The 21,937-nt window shown below is 47.7% G+C and overlaps 1 protein-coding gene across 7 annotated transcripts in view; it reads right to left on the bottom strand.

Moving 5' to 3' along the window:
* Positions 1 to 11,959: 11,959 nt before the first annotated feature.
* The window catches only part of LOC306645419 (myogenesis-regulating glycosidase), a 33,380-nt gene continuing 23,402 nt past the window's right edge, over positions 11,960 to 21,937 (bottom strand). Inside the window, exons 2-4 of one of the 7 annotated variants that reach the window (XM_079113247.1) lie at positions 21,701 to 21,935; positions 20,237 to 20,323; positions 11,960 to 14,502 (exon numbers count right to left, since the gene is read on the bottom strand). In XM_079113247.1, coding sequence (XP_078969373.1) covers positions 12,306 to 14,502; positions 20,237 to 20,323; positions 21,701 to 21,935 — 2,519 coding nt within the window. In that variant the 3' untranslated portion in view covers positions 11,960 to 12,305. Of the gene's footprint in view, positions 14,513 to 18,056; positions 19,766 to 20,236; positions 20,324 to 21,700; positions 21,936 to 21,937 lie in introns of those variants that run through there. The other 6 variants (XM_079113248.1, XM_079113245.1, XM_079113246.1 and 3 more) reach the window with 6 other exon arrangements.

Raw genomic sequence — 21,937 nt, forward strand, 5'->3', positions numbered from 1 at the left:
GTAGCTTATCTGTCCTAACCTGTGCGTTTATTTCTTCGACTCTTGCCATTGGTGGGGAGAAGAAAGCTAAAGTGAATCAGAGCCCTGATCTTAACCAGAAGAAATCCTATGTCCACACACTCTACCCTAGAAAAGCTAAGGGCCTTGGAGTCAGAATGAGAGAGACCCAGCACTGCTAGGGTGCTCCTTCTACCTCTAACACCTCTAACTCATGCATCCCACCCCCGACCAGTGTTCCTGATTCTGTGCACTGTAGTCAGGATTTCTAAGCAAGTAAGACTTGAAGCACAAAAATTGAGTTTGTTCTATTCACTGATGTATCTACACCACCACCACCACCACACACGCTGCCAGCACTGCACATGTATCTTATATGTACGCAGTAAATGTTATTTAAGTAATTAGACACCCAAAGGACTTTGGCTCCCCACAGCATAAAGGAGAGGGAAAGGCAACTCTGGACCATCAGGTCAGTGACATACTCTCTGACCTCTCAACCTATTCTTGCCTTGCCAGGTAATGAGCCTTGTCAACATGACTAAGGTCACCAAGAATGAGGTAATCCAGTCTAAGGTTCTGCTGGGCTTCTCAGCACCCATATCACTACACCTGTGCATCCCTCTACTGCAGCTGCTTTCCCCACCTTCAGCAACCTTTATCATTTCTACCCCCAGCTACTCCCTTCCCCACTGTAAGACCCAGAGGTGCAAGAGTTGGGTCTCAGCCCTCTTTTCCCTTGCTACTAGGGCTCAAAGAATGTAGGGGCAGGTGTTAGATCTTACAGCCCTTCCAGAAGCTGTTAGCAGCTGGGTTCATGTGGATTTTATTACAGCACTGTTGTCCAATGTAGTGCAGAAGATTGGAAAGGAAGGGGCATTGGCAAAGGTCAACCTGGATTACCAGAGTCAAGAACAGTCACCCCCAAAGGAAGGAGAAAGAAGTCCCCCAGGTCTTAAGCAGGCTTCCAGATGTTTCCAGTCACTGGTTCCTGCAGACAGGGCAAAAGTATTAGCGTACAGGATCTTGGAATACAGCCAACGACCTAAATGGTTTTGTTCCTCACCCTTCTGAGCAGCACTCTCCAAAGGAGGCCTGCTGCAGGAAGTTTTTGGAGCTTAATGTTCTCTTCCAGGCCAGCAGGGACCACATCCCACTGATTTAATAAATGCCTGCTGGGCAATGGTGCCAAACCACAGACAAGCTGCCTCCTAACAAGGCTGGCCAGCTCTGTGCTCTCAGAACGAGAGGCTGTGGAATCTCAAAACTAAAACCTCATACATCAAAGTTGGAAGGGAACTGGAAAATGACCTGATTTTGCTGCTTATTTTTATTGCTGGGGAAATTAAGACTTACAAAGGTAGATGGTAAATTGGGTGTGTTGGCACAAGCCTATAATCCCAGCTACTCAGGAGGCTGAGCAGGAGCACTGCAAGTTCAAGGCCAGCCTGGGTGGTTTAGCAAAAAATATACTTGAGTTTTTTTATGTAAAATTTATTAAAAAATAAGAACTGGGGATGTAACTCAGTGGTAGAGTGCTTACCTAGCATGTGCAAGGTCCTGGATTAAATATTCCCAGTAAACAAATAAAACAAAACAAAATAGATGGTCCTGACAGTTGCCTGTAAACAGGAGTTCTTAGAGATTGAGATGCCAAAAGGAAGACTGCTTTAGAATTAGAATATCTTACGAAGATTTGAAGTCATGGGTACTTTAGTGAAGGAGTCCTACATAACTTGAGAGCAAGGCAGGTGTGGTGGCACACACCTGTAATCCCAGCGGCTCAGGAGACTGAGGCAGGAATATCGTGAGTTCAAAACCAGCCTCAACAACTTAGCAAGATCTCTAAATAAAATAAAGTGAAAAAGGGCTGAGGATGTGACTTAGGGTTAAGCATCTCTGGGTTCCATCTCCAGTACTGGGGGAAAAAAAAAAAGTATTGGCAGCATAGTAGGACCAGGGCATGTTATAAGAGATGAATGAGGTTGGGACACAGTAGAACTAAGATTGGGATGTGGTAGGTGAATAGACTTTCCATTCATCACCACTTTGCTTTTGGTCATGCAGGCTTGTTTGAACTGAATTTAGAGGCCCCAGAGCATCACAAAATCCACCTTACTTGCCCCCACCATACCTCCCTCAGTTGGCAGAGCCATAACTCTGTTGATGCTATACTCTGGAGAGGGCCAGGCCTCAAATAGACTTCTGCAGAGTTGTCCCAGCTCAGAAGATACATGTTGAAAATTTTCTTCCAGAGGATGGGACTATTCAGGACTGATCAAAAATGAGAGGAGTTCATGCTACAGCCCCTCTGAGAGAAAGTGGCCCTGGGATCCCGACCCATTTGCTCTTAGAGTTCCAGAGTTCTAGAGTCCAATCCCTCCCAGGCTCTGTGTGTAGTTTCAGTGGGTTCCAAGACCAGGGCAAAGAGATTACTGATCTGGCCATTCTTCCATTCCACAAGGATCTCCCCAAGGGCAACCTTAAGGAATAGGGTGCTGAAAGAGTGGTCTGTTCTGTCCTGAGCTTGGACAGAAAGCAGAACCTCCCATTTCCTCCTACAGGTATCAGAAGGGAAATGACAGTCTTTCCCTAAGGTCTCAGTAGAGGTTGACTTGGGAAAGTATCCTAGACAGGGCCACAGTTTGGAGAGGAGAAGTCTCTGGCTTGAGATGCCCCTTTTGAAACATTTTGTTATCATTTCTATGTCTCCTAAAGTCCTGCCTCCTTCAAAAATCTTTCCCAGGATATTCAGAAATTTATGATTTCCATTTCTCTGAAGGCTACTTGTCCTTCCTCAAACTCATCTTGTACCTTAGACAGCTGCTTCATTTATTTTATTTTATTTTTTTAATTAAAAATCATAAATTTACATAGGGTAATGTTGTTTGATTCATTCTGTTATTTTTTTCCTCCCCCCCACCCCTCCCACTCCTCTTTTCCCTCTATACAATCCTTCCTTCCTCCATTCTTACCACCCTCCTTATCCCTAACCCTACCCCTAACGCTAACCCCTCCTACCCCCCATTATATGTCATCATCCGCTTATCAGTGAGATCATTCGTCCTTTAGTTTTTTGAGATTGGCTTATCTCACTTAGCATGATATTCTCCAATTTCATCCATTTGCCTGCAAATGCCATAATTTTATCATTCTTCATGGCGGAGTAATATTCCATCGTATATATATGCCACAGTTTCTTTATCCATTCATCAACTGAAGGGCATCTAGGTTGGTTCCACAATCTGGCTATGGTGAATTGAGCAGCTATGAACATTGATGTGGCTGTATCTCTGTAGAATGCTGATTTTAAGTCCTTTGGGAATAGGCCAAGGAGTGGGATAGCTGGGTCAAATGGTGGTTCCATTCCAAGCTTTCTGAGGAATCTCCATACTGCTTTCCAGAGAGGCTGCACTAATTTGCAACCCCACCAGCAATGTATGAGTGTACCTTTTTCCCCACATCCTCGCCAACACCTATTGTTGCTTCATTTATTTTTGTTTATTTATTTTATTAAATTTTTTTTTTTGGTTTTGGACTAGGGATTGAACCCAGGAATGCTTTACCACTGAGCTACATCCCCAGCCCTTTTTACTTCTGAATTTTGAGATGGGTCTCACTGAGTTGCTTGGGGCCTAAGTTGCTGAGATTGGCCTTGAACTTGGAATCCTCCTGAGTCACTGGGATTACATATGTGTACCACCATGCCCAGCTGCTTCATTGTTTTTCTGTATTTATTTATTTATTTATTTTCTTGCTCTAGTGAGGATTGAACCTAGGACCTTGTGCATGGTAGGCAAGTACTCTACTGTTGAGCTACATTCTCAGTTCTTTTTTTAACATATTATTTTAGATGTCAATAGACCTTTATTTTATTCATTTATTTATATGTGGTGCTGAGAATTGAACCCAGTGCCTCACACATGCTAGGCAAGTGCTCTACCACTGAGCTACAACCCCAGCACCCCTTCTCAGTTCTTTTTATTTTTATTTTTTGGAATTAGGAATTGAACTCAGGAGTACCCAACCAGTGAGCCACATCCCCAGTCCTATTCTGTATTTTATTTAGATAGGGTCTCACTGAGTTGCTTAGCGCCTCGCTTTTGCTGAGGCTGACTTTGAAATCGCAATCCTCCTGCCTCAGCCTCCCAAGCCACTGGGATCACAGGCATGCGCCACCGTGCCCAACAGTTCTTTTTTTCTTCTTCTTCATTTTATTTATTTATTTTTATGTGGTGCTGAGAATCAAACCCAGGGCCTCACACATGCTAGGCAAGCACTCTGCCACTGAGCCACAACCCCAGCCCCTCAACAGTTCTTTTTAGTTTTTATTTTTTTTATTTTGGTACCAGGGATTGAATACAGAGGTGCTTAACCACTGAGCCACATCCCCAGCCATTTTTTAATTTTTATTTTGAGACAGGGGCTTGCTAAGTTGCTTAGGGTCTCACTAAATTGCTGAGGCTGGCTTTGAATTTGTAATCCTCCTACCTCATACTCCAGAATTGCTGGGATTACAGGCCATGTGCCACTGCACCCAGCAAACAATTACTTTTAAAACACTTTATTTCTATTTACTGCATATATAATTAAAAGGCATATTTGAAAAAAATACTTTGTCCCTCTAAAGAAAAAAAAATTGGTTTGGGTATTAGAAGAAAATGTTTAAAGGCTAAAAAAATGCTTTGTGAATAGATATTATTTTAAACAGAACTTAAGCTACAAAGGGAGGAGAGACAGGAAAAAAAGGACCAAAGAAAAAGTGAAATTTGTTTCAGTTGGAAAAGGACATTCAGGTCATAGTTATTCCTTCCCCCAGTTAGACCAAGCCCTGGGCAGAAAGAAACACTGGGTAAAGTATATTGACTATAAATGTGAACTAATTACAGGTGACAAAGTTTACCCAGAACCAGAATTCTGCCCCTCTGTTTATTCTGTAAGGCTTTAAAAATTTTTTGATATAATTAATATATCATAAAATTTACCCTTTAAAAAATGCAATTCAGTGGTTTTTAGTTTATTCACAAGATTATACAATCATCACCATCACAATCTAATTATAGAAGATTCTCAACACCCAAAAAAGAAATTACCATACCCATTAGCAATTATTTTCATTCCATCCCCTTCCAAACCCTTCAGTACCTAGCTACCATTATCTTACTTTGATGAAATCCAGATATTTCATATAAATGAATCATACAGTATGTGATCTTTTGTGTCAGACTTCTTTCACTTACTTCTTTTCACTTACCTTGTTTTCAAGGTTTATCCATATTGTAATGTGTCATTGCCACATTCCATTTTTATTGTTACAGCAGTTTTGTTGAAATATAATTCATATACCATACAAAATCTATTTTTTAATTTAATATAGTTTTTTTGGTACTGGGTATTGAACCCAGGGGCACTCTACCACTGAGCTACATTCCCAGACCTTTTTATTTTTTTATTTTCATTTGGGACAAAGTCTCACTAAATTGCTTAGGGCCTCACTAAGTTGCTGAGGCTGGCCTCGAACTAGGATCCTCCTGCCTCAGCCTCCTGAGTCACTGGGATTACTGGCATGCACTGTCACACCTAGCTTGTTTATTGAGGTAGAAGATTTAGACTATGATTTAGGATCTTACTTTTTTTTCTTTACTTGGATTTTTTTTTTTTTTGGCAAGAATGCAATACATTATTTTTAACCATGATCATCTTGTTGTAAACAGATCCTCAGAACTTATTCATCCTCACTGAAACCTTGTGCCCTTTTACCAACATATCCTCATCTTTCTCTTACCCCACTACCAGTCTCTGGTGACCACATTCTACTCTGCTTCTGAATATGATTTTTAAAATTTTTATTTATAAATAAAATGTGTGGTCTTTGTGTGCCTGAATTTTTCACTTCGCATAAAGTCTTCTGGTTTCATTCATGTTGTCACAAATGACAGACTTCCCTTCTTTTAAAAGGTTAATAGTATTCCTTTGCACGTGTGTTCTTTTTTTTTTTTTTTTTTTTCCCTTTTCCCTGCAGTACTGGGGAATCGAACTCAGGGCCTTGTGCTTGCGGGCAAGCACTCTACCAGCTGAGCTATCTCCCCAGCCCTGTGTGTGTGTGTGTGTGTGTGTGTGTGTGTGTGTGTGTGTGTGTGTTCTTTATCCATTTATCTATTGTGTTAGTCAACCCATGGCTAAGATGAAAATACCTGATCAGAACAACTTCAGGAGGAAAAATTTATTTTGGGCTTACAGTTTTAGAGGTTCAGTCCATGATCAGGCTATTCCATTACTTTGGGCCCCAGGGGATAGAATATCATGGCAGAAGGTTGGCAGTGGAGGAAAGCTGCTGACCTCCTAGCAGCCAGAAAACAGAAAGAGAAAGGCGAAAGGGCCGTAGGGAAGATGGACCCCTCCAGGGTATGCTCCCAGTTATCTGGCTCCTTCCCCTATGCCTCACCTTCCTATAGTTACCACTCAATCTGTCCATTGAAACTAGGATGGACTGATTAGGTTACAGTTCTCATAATTAATGATTTTCTCTCTGAATATTCCAGCATTAACACAGGAGCTTTTGGAGGACACCTCGTAGCCAAACCAAAACATCTGTCAATGCACATTTGGGCTGATTCCAAATCTTAGCTCTTATGAATAATGCTTCAGTGAACATGGCAGTGCAGCCTTGCAACCTTGACATACTGATTTCATTCTTCTTGGATATATATCCACAAGCAAGGTCGCGGAATCATTTGGTAGTTCTATTTTTAGTTCTTGGAACCTCCATACTGTTTTCCACAATATCTCCTTTCTTAGTATAGCTAAAGATTATAGCTGTAAATCTCTCTCAAAGTACTCGTTTTAGCATATTTTCATTTTAATTCATCTCAAAATATTTTCTATTTTCCATTGAAATTTCTTATCTTGTTTGTTTTTGGGTTGTTTTTTGTTGTTGTTTTGGTTTTTGTTTGTTTGTTTGTTTTTGTTTTGTTTTGTTTTTTGTTTTTTCCGGTACCAAGGATTGAACCCAGGGGTGCTAAACCACTGAGCAACATTTCCAGTCCTTTTATTTCTTATTTTGAGACAGGATCTTGCTAAATTGCTTAGGGCCTACTAAGTTTCACAAAATTGCTGAGGCTGGCTCAAACTTGCAATCCTCTTGCTTTAGCCTCTGGAGTTGCTAGGATTACAGGTATGTGCCATCATACCCAGTTGTCCTATGCATTATTAAAAGTGGGTATTATATTGTTATATTGTGTGCACATACAAATACGTAACAACAAATCCCATCATTATGTATAACTATCATGCATCAATGAAAAAAATGCGGAACAAAATGTGGGTATTGAAGCTGTGCATCACAGCACCTGATATAATCCCAGTGACTCAAGAGGCTGAGGCAAGAGGATTGCAAGTTGCAGAGCTGTCTCAAAATCAAATAAAACAAACTGGGGATGTAGCTCAGTGGCAGAATGGTTGCCTAGCATGTTTGAGGCCCTGGGTTGTATCCTGACCCCCCCCCCCCACACACACACACACACAAATGTGTGATGAAGTCTCCAACTTTTTTCGATGGTTTGGAACTTTTTTTGTTTCACCTAGCCTTATGCTTAAACAAGAGTTAGAGTAAATCATAATTGATAATAATTGAAGTTCAGTAAAAATATGTCACACTGAAGTTGGACATGGTGGTATGTACCTGTAGTCCCAGCTACTAGGGAGGCTGACGCAGGACAGTCACAAGGTCAAGGCCAGTCTGGGCAACATAGGCAAAATAGTGAAACCCTGTTGGGGGGGGGGGGATGAAAAGAAAAAGAAAGAAGGAAAAAAAAGTGTGTCAAATTGTATACATGCTTATCTTGCTTAAAATCTTGTTTATCAGGCTGAGGGTGTACCACAGTGGTAGAACCCTTGCCTAACGTGCACAAAGCCATGGGTTCGATCTCCAGCCTCAGAAAACCAAAACAAAACCCTTACTTATCATTAAATATCATTTTTTTTCTTTTAGTTTTTATATATAAACTTTAGTAGGAAATAGTTTATTTTGTGCTTTTGATTTTCCTGGGAAACATACAAAAACCCATAATTTAGTAGAATCATATTTTAATGTAAAATTGGAAACTTCCTTCTCGTGAACAAGGGCCATAAAGTCTTGGTCTGACTTGTGTCATACCTAGAGAATGTGGGGCCCATACAGAATTATCAGTGGCAAGAATGAGGGATCCAGGGTAGTCCAGGGTGATATGCCTGGGAAGCTCAGAGGTACAGCTAAGTAGAATGCATGCATAGCACAGAGGCTAGTTGTGAGCACTGCAGAAGAAAGAGGGAATAAGTATCCTAAGTGGAACAAACTCTCCCCCTGGTCCTGAATGAACTGGACCCAACCAGGGTCTGGCCCACAGAGCTGGGAGGTTTAGAAAGTGACCAATATCTCTGGTGATATCTCAGGCACAAAGATGAATATGCAGGGAATTAAGCACTTCTTGTGCCCTGCAGGATGGACTTCTGGTGGGTGTTGGGAAAGATGCCTGAGTAAATATTGTGAGCAATAGTGAAGGTAGGTGGTTCATCTTGGTTTTGGATATGGTTTCACCTATGAAGGGACAGGGATGTGGGGCTGAGACCTCAATTTCTCCTTCAATGTGGGATTCTCCTAGCTCTAAAACGTCTCCTTCTGGAAGCTTTCCCTAATAATTACTATTCCTATTTCACCACCCTGCCCCAAAGAAGCTCCTTCTCAAGTCCTACCTGTTTCTCCATTACCACCTCCTCCCATGGTGAAGAGCCATCTGATGGACTTATCCCTACCAGAATGGGCTTAAGTTCCCCCTTATTAAGGTCATGGAATAGAGACTCTAGAAAAGCAAAATGCCCTCTTGATCTTCAAAACAGTGCCTTATGCCTCTACAGAAAGCACTTGTTTGAATTGAAGACCTAAAGGAATGAAGTTATGATGGTAGAATTTCTGTTGAAATTTCTGGGCAGGTGAGCCCAGATGAGGCTTTCATATTTGGGGAGTACAGGATGATCTCTCCAGGAATCTAGCCCTTGACCCAACTGTTTCTTCTTTTCTACAAGAGGGTTGGAGAGCAAAGCCGGTTCCCTGCTGCTGTCTGCTTGAGGCTCTTCTACAGGTACACAGCAGGACCTGCTTCAGCCTTCCTCCACCTGCTTTGCTTTCCAGCCCCACCCACCCCCTATCCTGCTTGGGATTGTGTAATAGGAAATTCTCAACTGGACTCTGGAGGGCTCTGGGAGGGGAAAATAGCATGAGGATACAAAGCACAAGAGGCACAGTCCCGCTGAGTCAAACAATGGCAGGAAAGGAAGCCACCCAGTTGCCACTGCAGTTTTTTCTTCAAGCCTAAGTTTGAGCAGACCTCTCCTGGCAAGCATGGCTGTACAACTCTTTCAGAACAGAAGGGAGTATTTCTTCAGATACTTTTCAAAATAGGCTTGTTTGTGTGTGTGTGTGTGTGTATGTGTCTGTGTGTGTGTGTGTGTGTGAGAGAGAGAGAGAGACAGACAGACGAGAGACAGAGAGACAGAGACAGAGAAAGAGGTGTAAGAAAGATCCAGATTTGGAATCCTTGAACACCAGAGTTTGGATCCCCACACACTCAGGCCATGATTGAATTTCAGAAAGGTTTCCTTGGTTGCTGTGAGAATTGGATTGAAGGGTCCGAAAGTAGAAAGAGATAAGAGGTCACTGTAGTAGTTAAGGCCAGAGTTGGCCCACATTGACCTTAGACTCTGGGAAGGAAGAAGGGCCCAGAGTACTTGGTGAGAAGAACCAGAAGAAGAAAGCTTGCTCTGGAGGTAGAGCCAGGGTCAGAGATACTTTACTCAGATCCGGGAGGGACAAAGGCAAAAACTTTCCCAGAAAACCTACATCTTGGGCTTAGAGAGAGGGATTGGTTAGAGCTCAACCCATATGGAAGAAGTTGGAAAGGAAACTGAGGCAGGCTCCCAAGCATACAGGGTTGCAGAATGGGAGCCTAAGCCCCAGTCCCAAGTTTTCTGCAGTGGTCATTCAATCCCTCCCCTTTACCTCTAAAGAAGGGAGCTTCCCAATGCTGCATATCTAATACCCCTCCCAAAGGGCCAGGTATAGGGGAGACCAGTGAGGAATTCTGGCTATGACAAGGTTGCTAGAAGCTCTTGGAGGAGCATTGGGCCCTCTAAATTCAGATGTGCAGGTAGAGAGACAAACTTGGAATACATCAAAGTTGCTAGCAAGAATGGGGGACAGATAGGACAAGACTGGAAGGGGCTGGGATCTGAGATCTGGAAGAATCCATTTGTGTGTGTGTGTGTGTGCATGCGCATGCATGTGCAATACTGGGGATTGAGCCCAGGGTGTTCTGCCACTGAACTGCACAGTTCCCCCTTTTAATTTTGAGACAGAGTCTCCCTATATCGTCCACACTGGATTTAAACTTTGAATCCTCCTGCCTTTGCCTCCAGAGTAGCAGCTTTACAGGCACAAACCACCACACCTAGGATCCTTGTTTTTAGGCAAGAAAATAAGAAATGGTATTATAATAGCTAACTTTTATTGAGCACCTACTTTGTGCTAGGCACTTTACATATGTCTGTGCTTATAATTCTCACAATGACCTCAGAGGTAGGCATCATTATCACTTTTTAATGTATGAGGAAACTGAGGCTCAGCAAGTTTAAGCAGCTTGTTTGAGATCACATAGCTCATTGATGAATGATACAATCGGCACTGGAGATGGGCATCTTTGAGGGACCCAAGGATTTTGTCAGATATTTTCCACACTGAGAAAATAAAGGGGATAGAGAGGTGGACAAAGGGTAGAATTCTCTAAGGGGTGGAACACTAGTTCTGCTATCAGATCTGTTGAGAAAAACTGAGCTCCACCCTGATTCCCCACCTCTGCACTCTGACAAGGCACTCCTTCCCAACAGTCAGCTACAAAGTCAGGAAAAACTTTGGCTGAGGATGATCTTCTCAAAAGGGAAAAATGACTGAAATGGAAGACCTTACTCACCCTGTAAGCATACTGGCAGGTGTCAATGTGTGCATGAAGCTCTAGTGCCAAAGCACACCACTGCCAGGATAAGAATGCTGCTCACTTTTCTTTTCTTTCCTTTTTTTTTTTTTTTTTTTTTTTTTTTTTTTTTTGTGGTACTGGGGATTGAACCCATGGCCTTGTGCTCGTGAGGCAAGCACTCTACCAACTGAGCTATATCCCCAGCCCACTGTTCACTTTTAGTTCATACCCCTGCCGCATGTGCAGAGTGAGATACCAAAGGAGTATTTAAAGAGTTGTTTATTTCCTACCAGAGTCCTAGGGAAACCACATGGGAGGGGTCCAGGTCAACAATAGAAGCCTCAAATTTACCCTGTGACCCCTCCTTCCATCTTATCTAGCTTCAGGGATATTGTGTTTATTCTGTAGATTCAGGGACCCATGATGTGTACCATTCTCTCTCTCTCTCTTTCTCTCTCTCTCTTCACTCACACACACACACACACACACACACACACACACACACACACACACACACACACAGTTCTTGAGTTAAGGCACCACTTGTGGCCTGCATAGCCCCATGAGTCTGTGCCCATCAGGCACATGTAGCCAGTGACTAAGCCCATGTGTGTACACAGATGGGTAAGTGCAGTGTTAGGAGGGAGTCTCTTCACAAATAGGGACAAAAGTAGTGGCTCTGGGCTGAGCCCAGTCCTACTGTTCCCTGGGAGAGGACCTCCTGCCTCCTTGTCAATTGTCCAAACACCTCTCTCTTCTGCCCAGTTGGAGTGGAACCAAGTCAGCCACAGTTCAGGCATGTGCTGTGAACTCAGGGCCTGGCTTCTAACACCAAGAATGTATACTTTCTCTAAGTGTGGCAGGGAATATTTGGAGAACTTTTAGGGGGACAAAGATGGCAACCAAGGCCAGAATGGAGGGGAGAGGTTTCTGTTTGTGCTTTTAAAACCGACCATGTGTAACAAAAAAAAAAAAAAAAGAAAAAAGAAAAAAGAAAAAAAAAAGTCAACCTTTCTCCTCTGAGCTTTCTGACTCCACCTCAGGGAAGAGGTTTCTGTAGACTGAAGTAAGTGTGGAGGGAAAGGGTGCTATTAGGATTGTGCATTGGCGCCACAGGCTGCTTTAGCGTCCCCTGCTTCGGTCCCACCTACAGCAGTTGGCTCCAACGCATTTAGGTCAACACCCACATAATAGGTGGAACAGAGGTGGAGACCTCCTGGGGTGTAGGTTCGGGTGTGATTGAATGTTAAAGATCTGTATGAAGGCTAGGGTTTGAGCTGTGGGATTCCCGGGCTCTGGGCTGGGTCAGGACGCCCAGGTGAAGTAGGCGACCTCATCCAGGTCTACTGGGTAATCGGTAAGCAGCACCGGAGTCTTGTCGAAAAGCTCGCCCTTGTAGCTGCGCCACTTGCCAGCAGGCAGATAGACATCACGTTCCTGCTTGCCTGGCTCCAACACCGGAGCCACCAGCAGCGTGTCCCCGATAAGGAACTGTGAGTCAATGCGGTGAGCTGTCTCGTCGCCGGGCGCGATCCACCAAAGAGGGCGCACTATGGGGTCACCGGTGTCCGTGACCTCCCCGGCGAGTTCCAGCAACAGCGGCGCCACAAGGGAGGCCCGCAGCGCAGCGAACTTGTGTGCGATGGTCACCACTTCTGCGTCATATTGCCAGGGCGGGATTGAAAACTGCATGGCTGGCATGAAAGCGGCTACCTCCAGCCAGCGCACGTAGAGCTCGCGCTCCGGACCATCTCTGCCGCCGGTTGTGCGCTCAGGCACCGCGTTGCCACCCACCATATCCGGCAGGATGAATGGGTAGCCCAGCATACTGACGGTGAGCACCGCTGGGATGAGCGAGCGCAGCCCCAAGTCGTAGCCCCACACGGAGTCGCGGTCCACCAGGCGGAAGAAGCAGGAGATGTTCTGTGACTGGTAGCCCACACGGACCTCCGCCAGTGAGAAGAAAGGCAGAGCCATTTCAGTGTAGCGCCGGCTCCATACGCTGGGGTCAGGCAGCGGCCTGTAGGTGCTGAAGTCCCGAGGCAGGTAGCTGACCTCACCTGCGTCGAACTTAAAGGAGGCCACAGCGTAGCGCGAGCGCAGGCGTCTCAGGTGTCCCTGGAACCATTCGCGGGCCTCTGGGCGCGTGAAGTCGAGAACCGCGCCAATGCCATTCCACCAGCGCACAAGCGCTGGCAGCCGGCCTGTGGGTTCGCGCACGAACAGCTCACGCTCCACGCCCTCGCCAAAGCGCGACGAGTTGTAGTTGACAAATGGGTGCACCCAGAGCGTGACACGGAAACCAGCGTCTCGAAGGTGGCGGAACATGTCGGTGGCGTTGGGGAATTTGGCCTCGTCGAAATCAAAGTCGCCGTAGGCAGGCGTGTACATGTCGTCAATTTCCAGGTGGCTGCTATTGAAGCGGTGCTGGCGGATCTGCTGGGCGAAACGCAGCACTTTGTCCTGGTCTACAGCACGCCCATACAGCGCCCACGTGGACCAGATAGGGTCTCGGAAGGCTTCGGGCGCTGGCACCCTCGATGGTTTGTTGAAGTAACGCCGCACCATGTACTTATGGATGGAAGTGACGTCTGAGCCAACGCACACCCGGTAGCTGAGCTCCGGTGCTGCGGTGCGGCCGGCAGGCGGCTTGTAAGGGGTGTCGTGGTAGCGTGCCTGAAGCCGCAACGAACGCTCGGTGCCATTCCAGCCCAGGTGGAAAGGCACTGAGTCGTTGACTTTGATGGCAGCTGCACGAGACGACAGCCAATAGCGCTCGAGTATGCCCCCAAATGCCGCGTCAGAAGAGTAGACATCGCTAGTGACGAATGGCTGCGGCTCCAGATGGCCGTCCAGGCGGATGGGCCAGTGTTGCGTCCTCATCTCTGCACCGCCATACCAATGTGCTGCCGCGTCACCCAGGAACATGGCGTGCTCCACCGCACGCCCGGGGACTGCTTCCTCCCAGCGCACGCGATAACACATGACGGTGTCCTTGGGCCGCACAGTCTGGATGAAGAAGTGCAATGGGCGCCCATCGGCCGTGCGAGAGCAGCCAAGCAGGGCGCCGTCACGGCTGCAGGAGTCGAGGTCCAACGCTCCTGAACGGAAGGCCAAACGGAAGACTTGCTCGCCCTTCTGGTTGCGGATGGAGAAGCCGCCACGGTTGAGGTCCAGCAGCTCTGCGCGAAGGCGTTCAGCTTTGCGTAAGGAAGCGCTATAGTAGCACCAGGCCACTACCGCGGCCAACACTAGCAGTAGCCCCAGCACCGCGGAGCCCAGCAGCGGCCTCAACTCCTTGGACGGCTTGGGCTTGGCGGGCGAGAAATTGTCGGGCAGGAAGGTGTACATTGCCGCGGTTTCGACAGCCTCAGGGCTTTTATGGCCAGTGTGGCAACCAGGACGGCGGCGTGGGTAGGCCTGGCTTTTCTCTTGAAGGTTCTGGGGCATCAGTCTCCAGCTAGGGAAAGAGCCAACAGTGGGTCCACTGGACCAAGCCCATCTGCAGGACTCTGAAAGAGGGGTGGGGTGGAGGGAGGGAGGGAGAGGGAGTGAGGAGAGGAGAGACCGCTTTCTCATTCAATATTTCCATTTGCTGTGGCACAATGGATACTGCAAATGTACTGGAACCTAAGGGCTTGATGAGTAGCAAAGATGTGGCTTACCAGGACAGTCTGCCTGAGTCCTACCTATCCTTTCTCATGGGCCCCAGTTCATGCCAAAATGAATCAGAACTATGAATGGGGAGAATCATGTAATTGGAAGATGGCATGCGTCCCCCTTTCCCTGATGGAGAAACAAACCCAGAGAGGGTCAGGGTGCTATTCTGAATCATAGGATAAGTTAGGCCTCCCTGGGTCACACACAGAGCAATTCAGGCTTAAGAAGGATGGAACTGGAGAGGGTCTTGTCTCCTAGAGGACAAGAGAGGCTGGTGGTCTAGCCAGTTCCTTGAGAACCCCCTACCAGGAATTCAACCCAGAGGTGCTTTACCACTGGGCTACACCCCTAGCCCTATTTATTTAGTTATTTAGAGACAGGATCTCACTAAGTTGTCCAGGCTGGCCTTGAACTTTTAATCCTCCTGCTTCAGCAGACCCAGTAATTTGGATTGCAGGGGTAAGCCACTGCCTCAGCTCCTTGAGACTTTTTAACAGGGCAGTAGGATGGCTTCCCTGTACCCAGAGGGAAAAGGAGGAAGAGGGGACAGCTCAGGCATGGAATTTGATCTTGAGTTAGAAGCCAGATGACTCTTGAAATTAAAGAAGATAATCCAAAGCCAGACTCAGTCCCAAGGCTTCATTTAGAGGGAGGTGGGCAAGAAGTTATCGGGCAGGAAGGTGGGATCAGAACATGCCTTCTCAAATCAGCCCTTATGCCATCAAACCCCACTCAGTTATAAGTTATTAACCACCAATTCCATTTTTCTGCCCACCTTCTTTGCTCCAAGCATAACATCTGTGGGTCACCTGCTTCCTAACTTTACCTCTACCACTTACCCACTGTACTGCTATCTCTGCCCCAGTTTGGGCACTGTCTCTTCTCCTCTATACTATTGCAACACTTCCCCAGTAGGTCTCCCTACCCCCAACTTCTTTTCCTTAAGTGTCTTCTGCTCACAGCAACTAAGTGATCTTTCTAAAGCACTTATCAAACCACATCTATCCTTAGCTTCAAGAGATGTGCATGGTAAAATTCAGATGTGTAAGCTTTGAAATCAAGGTTCAAGACATTCCTTAGCTACCTTTTGGATTCCATCTCCAGCTAGGCCTGTCCTGTGACTACCAAGCTCATTCTCTCCCCAACCTAAATCTTTCAGGCCACCTGCTTCCAAAGATTTCACTATCTCAGCCTAGTAACTCTCCTCCACCTATAAGCTCTCCAGGGATCAGACACCCACCTCCACACAGAAAATTTCACATTCTATATGCTAAACATCTGGATATGACTGCAGAGAAACACAGGCTTGGGGGAAAGTTTGTGTCTGAGTCAGCTGCTCAGGTCAATGATCCTTCCGGTCCCAACCCTCAGGGCAGAGTTCAGTAAAGAAATACCCCCAACCATGTGCACACACAGGCAGTCACACTGCCAGCTAGCTGGCTGCCTACCTGCTCCAGCTAGGGATGGGGCGGGGGGGGGGGGGGGGAGAAAAGAGGAAGACTGGCAAACAGTAATTAGCCTCCTTCCAGTTGCCAGTGTCTGTCTCTGTCTCCAGTGACTTCCAAGGAAATGCTGAACTACTCTGATTCTCAGATTCTTCAACTCCCTAGCTTCCCCTCACAGAAACTATCAAGAATGCCAGGTGCAGATCAGAAGTTTGATCCTAGATGTCAATAAACAGCACCTTCCATACCCTTCCCTCAAGTTGCTCCCTCCCCCTAATTCCCTAAACTTTCAGTCTTCCTGGTCTAGAACAGCCTCTTTCACTTCCTTTAAGTCCACACAACTAAGTTTTGCTCACCACTTCCTATAGGTACAGGTTAGAAAGCCCTCCTGGAAAATGCTTGCAATGGCTTTTTCTGACACCCTCAGAGCTAAGCAGAACCCAAAGAAGGCCTTAGGGGACCAGATTAGATTTGCTGTACATTGATATTCATTTAAGGCAACCATGACTTCATTTCTGGGTACTAACAAGAAACAGGTGAGAGGATTTATATCTAAATAGGACAGAGACCTCCTCACTCTCAAAACTTTATATTGTCAGCCTGATGTCATGACTCCTAGAGGTATAAAGAACCTACCTTAGTGACCTCAAAAACCATTTCCAACACTTGGATTCTGAGAATCTTAAATTTTTGAATTCTAAAGTTTTTTAATGCCAGGTCAGGTGACCCATGTCTGTAATACCATTCACTGGGAGGCTGAGACAGGAGGATTTCCAAGTTCGAGGCCAGTCTCAGCAATTAAGCAAGGCCTTCAGCAACTTAGTGAGACCCTATCTCAAAGAAAAAATAAAAAGGGCTGAGGATATAGCTCCAGTGGTAAAGCTATCCTGGCTTAAATACCCAGTACAAAAAAAAAAAAAAATATATATATATATATATATATATATATATATTTTTTTTTGTCCTTCTTTGATGATAGGCAGAAGCCAGCTGACCTGGGCACCCATTCTACTGGGCACCATTCTGGTCTCCCAATGCTACCATAACGTCCAACCCTAACAATATGGAATAGCAGAGGAAGGTTAGTGTACATTTTACCATGAGGAAACAGTGACTCAGAGAGACAAAGGGGCTTGTCTGAAGTCACCCAGGTAGTAAGTCTGCTTCCAAATTCCCCCCTCCACCTTCCACAGCATATTTTGGGAGATGGGAGATAATGGTCTGACTTAGCTACCTGAAATGCACAGCAGGGTGGGACAGGCTTCCATCATATGGCAGTGGGCATGGTGAGGCCTGTCTTTTAAATGTTGGTGCTGCGGCTTGCTCCAGGCCAACCAGAAAGATTCTAAAGGTGGGAAAGGGGGCAATTTTTGTTTGAAAGGGACAATTTTAATGATATCTGGTACCAGGGCTGCGGGGGAGGAACTCTGTGGTTCGGGTGCGATGTCGTTAGAGTCCCCTATAATCTGCCGCCTCCACCATCTGGCCAACCACAGGCTAATGCTAAGCAAGTGGGGTCTACCGGGTGGGCCTTCTTGGGTCTCTTCCCACTCGACATTCAACCTCAGTCTTGGCTTCCAGCCCCTAGTCTGGTCTGAGGGAGAGAGACCAGCCGGGCTCAACTGAGGGGGGCCATTCCAGAGACGTTTGTCAGACACGTTTGGGGGATGGGGCGGGTGGAAATGTCAAAGGCAACTCGATCCGGCCTATCTCCCTCCCCTGCAGGATCCGCGAGGATCGAGTGACTGCACCTACACAGCCTGGAATACTCCACACCCACTCTCAACGCCCCACCCGTTTCATTATCCAAAGGGGCAGACGGAGGTCAAGGGACCTGCCGTCTGCTGAAAACCTTGGACTTGAGGGGGGGCCCAGGTGTCCTGGGTCGCTCCACCTACTCTTCTGTAGGAGCGAAAGTTCAGAAATCGTGCTCCCTCAGCAGTCCCCCTACCAGCATCGTTCCGAGGTCCTTCCGCTGGACTCACTCACGGCTGTGACCGCCGGGTAAAGGTGGGAGTGAAGGGATCCTTCTGCAGATCCCCTCCACGCTAGCAGGAACTGAACTGCCACCCAGCCGCGCTGGGCGCTGCCTCGCTGGGCACAGCTGAGCCCTCCTCCGGACCTGCCCTTGGACTACTCAGCCACGCCCCAGTTGTTCAGTCTCTCTAGGGCCTCTGTTTCCAGCCCCGCCCCTAGTGCCCGACACCTCCCCCATATTATCAAGAGGACCTGAAGCCCCACCCTTTAGCCCCAACCCTCAGGCCCACTGCCCTGCGCCTAGCCACTGGCATCTCAGGCCCGCCTCTGGCGGTGCCTCCAGGCTCTGTCTCGGATTTGAGGACCCGCCCTTGCTGGGTCATTTCTTACTCGCGAGCGGGCGGGGCTTTGCCCCAGGCTTGTTGGGTAATGTAGTCCTGAAGGAGCAGCTGCCGACTGTTGGGGTTCTTGCACCTCCAGGCTAGGTTTGGGATAATTATGAGAGTGAGAAAATAAGGCTCAGCATAAAGGGGCAGGGCTGGCCTTTGGGATTCTGTCCCCTCCAGGTTTGGGGGATGGAGGCCGTATCGGTATAACGCTCTCAGTTTTCTCATATGGAAAAAGGAGTGCAATTTTGGGAAGATGTCGGCTTCCACTGCAGGATGATTCTAATCAAGGGCTCCATGGACGGAGCTTGTGGTTCCAAACAGCCAGGTGGCCTAAACTGTCGGTTCTCACTGGACCAGATCATTGGTGTCCAAGGTCAGGGACTGAGAAGACTGGATTCTGCTCAGTGTTTTAGCCCGTCTCCCAGTCCACCTCCCCGCCCAAGTTATTTATAGGGTCAGGTCCTCCTAGTGACAGACAGCCTTTAGTTAGAAATGCCTGTGCTTTGGAGAGGTGGGCGTGCCCCGCCATAACCCTTCCCCTGGAGTAAGGGATGGGGCAAGACTGAGATCTCATATCTTTGATGGAGAAAAGAAAATACTGAAGATTCTGGTGATTCCAAAACACTCCACCCCTTGTTCCCTGAGGGACTGAGAAACCGGTCTTTGTTTAGTCATCTGAAATTTCTTGGTCATGATATCCTCCGAAATTATGTTTTAGAACCTTTAGACTTGGGTTGGTAAGAGCAGCAAGGGGTCTGAGCTGACTTTTAGGAAGCTGTAATGGAGACTCCAGGAGCAGGGAGCAAGTGTTTTGAGTCTGTTTCTGTGGAAAGGATGATTCTGGTCCTCTGAGATGTAGGCCAGCATCTAAGTTTGGGGTATATTGGGGAGCTGTCAGCTGGAGGGTCTTTGTGCGGGTGATGGGTCCTTCCTGCATGGTTATGCACACCCTTAATTTGGGCTCTAGTGTGGAGGGGAGGAGGACACCAGCTAACAGGATTACTGTTATGTGTCAAGAGGGTACTCAGAAATACTGAGAGGGGAGTAGGGAGGGTTCAGGACTGGGCAAAATGGTGCCTTACTTCCAGATCCTGCTGGGTAAGGACACAAGAGGCAGCATTTGGGGTGGAGAGTTTATTTATTGCTCCATCCCATTTGACCTGGCCAGCCCGGGCTCTAGTAGCAATGGTAGTCACAACAGTAGTTAGGATAGGTCTCGGACACAAACTCAGGGTGGACGATATAGTTGTTTCTCTGGGGACCACCAGTCTTCTTGAAGTGACTTGTGTCCCATCTGTAGGGAGAGATGGGTCAGCCCTCTGGACCTTCATATATCAAGGTGAACTTCTGACTCTAAATCTTGATGCTAATATTATCCCAATATTTTACTTCTAGCACTGACCTTGGGCTCTAACAAGACCCACACTGACCTCCTGACCTCAGGTTCTGCTGTTAAATTTCTGATACCCAATACACACTCCCAAGACTTCGAACTCTACGGAAAGCCCGGAACTCAACGCCCTTTACTCTCAACCCACTGCCAACTATAATCCCTCGATTCTGGCCTTGCCCTCTCGTAGGGTCCTTTATCTCGTGCCAGCTTTGGCTTCCCCATGCCACTAGCTCCTCCTGGTGGCATCTTCCTGTCGTTGCATCGCAGCGGACAATTTCCACGCCAGCTTAGTCCCTTCCCCCGACCTCCGCGGCACTAAGGGAATGACCTCCAGTGCGCGTGTGTAAATGAACGTGTGTGCCTCAGACTTACCTAAGGTTCGGACATGGGTAGTATGACGGCGGGGGAGTTGTAACAGCACATTGCATTCCGGGTCGGTGGTCGTAGGGCGAAATACCCCTGGGGGAGGAAGCGGTGGGCAGGGAGGATTCGGGCCTTTTGATACTCTGGTATCCCCCACAGTCCAGGCCAGCACCTGGGAGACGCTTCAGGTATCAGTCCCAACGCGAGGATCCTCCCCTCCTTCCTTGCCCTTCAAGACCCCACAGCGGCACCGCCTGCGGGAAGTCCCCTGAAAGTTCCCTCCTCTCAAGACCTCGGTTCTGCCACTCAGGGAGAGCACTGATGGAGCACGCGGGATTCTGGGGTGGGTTGGCCAGTCTTTGAGGGCCTGGGAGCCCCCAAGCTCCGCCGTGGGACAGCAGTTTTCCCAGCACGATGGAAGAGGCAGCTTTTCTGAGACTCCTTAGGGGCTTAGGCTTTTTTCCACTCCTCCCTCTACCTCCCAGCCCCATCTTGTTTATGTGGCACAGGGAATTAAACATAGGGCCTTGCACGTGCTAAGTTAGTGCTTTACTACTGGGCTACATTCCCCATCCCTCATTTTATTTCGAGACTAATAAATTCGCTAAATTGCCCAGGCTGATCTCTGCCTCCTGAGTCTCTGAGATTACTGGCATATGCCACCGAGCCCGCCTCTGTATCTTTTTGACGAAGAGGACCCAGTCTCGCCCAGTGAATCAGTCTCTCTCGCCTTGAGGAGAGGCCGGGGTGGGGTGGGGTGCGGAATCACCCTGGGCTTGGGGATAGGGCCCAGAACCCTCTCTGCACAGCTTTCTAAACTGCCACAATTTAGGAATTCTTCCAGGCTCTGATTACAGGACGGAGGCTGCGCTGTTGCAGTCTGGTCTCCGTCTGTGCTGTGGAGCATTTCCTTAGCAGTAACACACAAGAATGTCTATTCCCAGAGGTGATGAGGGGCTACGAAGAGGCCAAGGCCGTTCTGGTGATGCGGTCATTTCTTTCTCACTTAGCCCTTAGCAATGACCCCATCCTCTACTGAGGGTGACCCGAGACCCAGGAAGAACATCGCATACTGTAGGCTAGAACCTGGGTCTCTAGGGCCAGGTGACCAGGTAGGGGTCAGAGCTATCATATGTGGAAAGAAGATGGGACTGACGTGCAGGATTTCGAATCCTCAAAAAAACCCTTCGGCAGGATCTCCTGAGGCACAGGTTCACCTGACCGCAGTTCGGGAGGGACAGGGTCGAAGACTTGGGGGAAACCTTTCCTGAAGGTTCTCTGCCTTAGCTGTTCACTTGCTTTCTGGGACCTGTAAACTGAGAAACCCGGTTGTAGGCCGGCGCAGGGCTGGCACGGAGTCGGGACTGAGTTAGAAATATGGTGGGATGCAGCGTGTGCGGCCAGATGTGTGGACTCTGGGGCCAGGCTCGTTTGGGGGCGGAGTCCGGCTGAGGCGGGCGGAGTCCTGCGAACCTTACACTCGGCAGCTCCGGGCACAAAGGCCGCAGGCGGCGTTCGGTGCAAGGTCCCCCAATGGAGTAGCAGTCCAACCCGCGCAGACAGTAGTGGCGGCCGGAGCAAACGCTTTCATAACCTTGGTAAGGCAGGCGGCCTGGCAGCGGGTCCAGGCACCCGCAGCGGGAAGTGATCTGAGGCAGCGGCTGGTTCCGAGACAGCGAGTTCAGCATGTTCACCACCACCTCGCGTTCT

This window comes from Sciurus vulgaris (assembly GCF_902686455.1).
Source record: "Sciurus vulgaris genome assembly, chromosome: 15".
NCBI classification, from domain to species: Eukaryota; Metazoa; Chordata; class Mammalia; order Rodentia; family Sciuridae; genus Sciurus; species Sciurus vulgaris.